The sequence below is a fragment of the Triticum dicoccoides genome, chromosome 7B, assembly GCF_002162155.2.
Source record: "Triticum dicoccoides isolate Atlit2015 ecotype Zavitan chromosome 7B, WEW_v2.0, whole genome shotgun sequence".
Classification (NCBI taxonomy): Eukaryota; Viridiplantae; Streptophyta; class Magnoliopsida; order Poales; family Poaceae; genus Triticum; species Triticum dicoccoides.
In genome coordinates this window covers 277007609-277010766 of record NC_041393.1, presented here as the reverse complement: position 1 = coordinate 277010766, position 3158 = coordinate 277007609, and the positions used below count along the sequence as shown (strand labels likewise).

The 3158-nt window shown below is 49.6% G+C and overlaps 1 protein-coding gene across 1 annotated transcript; it reads left to right on the top strand.

Annotated features, from left to right (window-relative positions):
• The first annotated feature begins 1410 nt into the window (after window positions 1-1410).
• On the top strand, window positions 1411-2920 carry LOC119335519. Its single transcript, XM_037607641.1, has 2 exons — window positions 1411-2508; window positions 2790-2920. The coding sequence occupies exons 1-2, from the start codon at window positions 1428-1430 to the stop codon at window positions 2834-2836; spliced, it is 1128 nt and encodes a 375-aa protein (XP_037463538.1). The 5' UTR covers window positions 1411-1427; the 3' UTR covers window positions 2837-2920.
• The last annotated feature ends 238 nt before the right edge of the window (window positions 2921-3158 follow it).

Below are 3158 nucleotides of genomic sequence, written 5' to 3'. Positions count from 1 at the left end.
CAGGAAATAATCACCAGGTACAAACATCACTCTTAACCTACATTGTACAACATTGCATAATTTTCTGTTTTTCATGAGGTACCGTCAGTATTTTTTTATCGCATACATAGACAGAACAAAGGTCACAAGAGCTGATTTTGTGCACCTTGCTGCATCTGCACTCACTTGTTTAAGATATTCAAAGTGTGAGCTTTTGAAATTTCCAAAAATAAGTCAGATTGTCATTATTAACCTATGTGCACATGCCAATATTTTCTGACTCTGTGACAATTGTCTTTGAGAATAATTGGATGAACCACCATGTCGCCCTTGCGCCTGGTTTCATGGGAAAGTAATTTACAAAGCTTCAGTTGGTCAATACAGCCTACATGTTTTTTTTAACAGGCAGCTACAGGTTGACATTTTTTATCTGATTCCATGTTTTCTACCACTGCTTAACTTTATTTGAAAAACTGTTGTTGTTATGTACGCATGATACAGTACTAGAGTTGTATGCAGGATATAGTACTAGAGTTGGAATTTCAGGGCATCCAAAAAGAACTTACTATGCTTCAGCCCATGTTTTCTACCATTGCTTGCTTTTATTTGAAAAACTGTTGTTGTTATGTATGCAAGATACAATACTAGAGTTGGAATTTCAGGGCATCCAAAAAGAATTTACTATGCTTCAGGTAAGAAAGTTAATTTGTTTGACTTTTGTAAGGACTAAATTACTAGCTTAATGCATGGAACTTATTGAGCTGCAGACATGGCATGTGCGTACATAGAGACCTGCTGCGGATGCACCTCTTCTTACAGGACAGGCTGTCTACGAATTATCTTGAGCTTCAATTTCCATAATAAAACGTGTGTTTTTATTTATCATGGTTTCTCCTCCTACATGACCAAAATTTCCAGATGTTGTTTTTGTTAGAACAGGGTTGTGCTGTGTGTGTAGTTATCATATTGTATAGGGGCTTCTTTGCTTATTTCCCTTCATGTATATGTGCTGGCCTGTTGGCCCGATGGAATATGGGCTCACTTCATAACATGGTATAAGAGCTAGGGTTAGGTTCCCCAGCCGCCGCCGTCGCCGCCGCCGCCGCCGCCGCCGGCCGCCGCTCCTCTCTTCATCGAGCCTCTCCCCTCTTCTTCCTGGTAGCTGCTGCCGCTTGCTGGTCCAGGCCGCCGCCGTTCCAGGCCGCTGCTGCCGCCGTCCTTCCCGGCCGGCGCCGCCGCCTCAACGTGCTGCTGCTGCTCTTCAACGAGCTGCTGCTGCTGCTGCTCCTCTTCTCTGCTGCTGCTGCTGCTCTTCTTCAACGAGCTGCTGCTGCTGCTCTTCAAAGTGCGGCTGCTGCTGCTCTTCTCCTCCTGGTCTGCTGCTGCCATCAAGCTGTGCCTCCTGCTGCTGCTGGTCTTCAACGAGCTGCTGTTGCTGCTCTGCTGCAATGGCGCCCTCCACCACCACCGGTGCTGTCCCAGTCCCACGATGTCCTGTTATCTTCAACGGACAGAACTACAGGGACTGGGTGCAGCACATGAAGCTTCACATGAGGGGCCAGCTGGTCTGGGAGCACCTCTCTGGTGCTCTGCCTTGTCCCCTGCTGCCCACTCCTCCAGCTGAGTTGGCCTTCCCTGTTGATGCCGATGAAACCAAGCAACGTGAGATGCTAGATGCTTTTGAAGAGGCCACTGAAGAGTATCAGAATCAACTCCACTTATACAAGCAATGGACAAATGATGATGCTCGAGCCTCTTCTATCTTGGTGAACAGCATGGATGTTGATCTCACCATGGATGTGGTGGCCCTTACCACTGCATATCAGATGTGGGAGCACCTTCGCCATCGCTATGAGTCTACAGGGGATGCCATGTATCTCTCTGTTGTTCGTCAAGAGCAACAACTACAACAGGGAGATGCTACTGTGGATGATTTCTACAAGGAGATGTCGGCGGTGTGGCGCCAATTGGACTCTCTGGGAGCTGATGTTTGTCGCAGATGTCAGTGTTGTGTGCGGCAACAAGCTAAGTTGGAGGTTCGTCGCCTCTACGACTTCCTCACTCGCCTCCGGCCGGAGTTCGAGCAGAGTCGTGCTCAGCTATTGGCACGCCATCCTCGGCTCTCTACTCTGGAGGCCCTTGCTGAGGTGCGATCTGAGAAGGTGCGCCTACGGAGCACGGGCTTATTGCCATCCTCTTCAGCAGTCCTGGCTGCCCGCGTTCCACCACCGCTGCCTGGTGTGCCCTCTTCTACACAGGTGGCAGCAACCTCCACTAGTGCTTTCTGCAACTACTGCAAGCAGGATGGTCACATGATCACGGAGTGCATCAAGAGGAGGAAACAGGGTCGCCGTGGTGGCCGTCCTCAAAAGGACTCGGGAGGCTCCTCTAATTCTCGTGAGGGCTCCCTTGAGAAGGTTCACCAGGAGATGCTCACCTTGCTGCGCCGCCTTACTGCTTCTGCACCATCCTCAGGTTCTGCTGGTTCTGCTGGTCAGACGTCTGGTCCACCACCGCACTCTTCGTCAGGTACATCTTTGCCCTGGATTCTTGATTCTGGGGCCTCCTTCCACATGACACCACACAGAGATCATCTTTGTGCTGTCAATTCCGTGCCTTCTCCTCTTACAGTTCAGACTGCAGATGGCACTTCTCTTTCTGTTGCCGCAAGAGGGACACTTTCCACGTCTTCTTTTCATGTCCCTGCCGTTTCTCATGTTCCTAAACTGACTATGCAACTTCTATCTGCTGGTCAACTTACTGACTTGGGTTGTCGTGTTATTCTGGATTCTGACTCTTGTTGTGTTCAGGATCGTCGTACGGGGACTCTGGTTGGGATCGGTCCTCGGCGCCATGACTCTCAGCGCCTTTGGGAGCTCGATTGGCTGCGCCTTCCTTCCGCTGCGTCCTCTAGCCAGTCGGACATCACCACCCCTTTTGCTTCAGCTGCCACCTCCACCACATCCTTCGCTCAGTGGCATCATCTATTGGGTCACATTTGTGGCTCCCGCTTGTCTTCTTTGGTTAGGAGTGGTGTTCTAGGGTCTGTATCTGGTGATAGTTCACTAACTTGTATGGGTTGTAAGCTTGGCAAGCAGATACAACTTCCATATCCCTCTAGTAATTCTGTTTCTCAATGACCTTTTGAACTTGTTCACTCTGATGTATGGGGTCCTGCC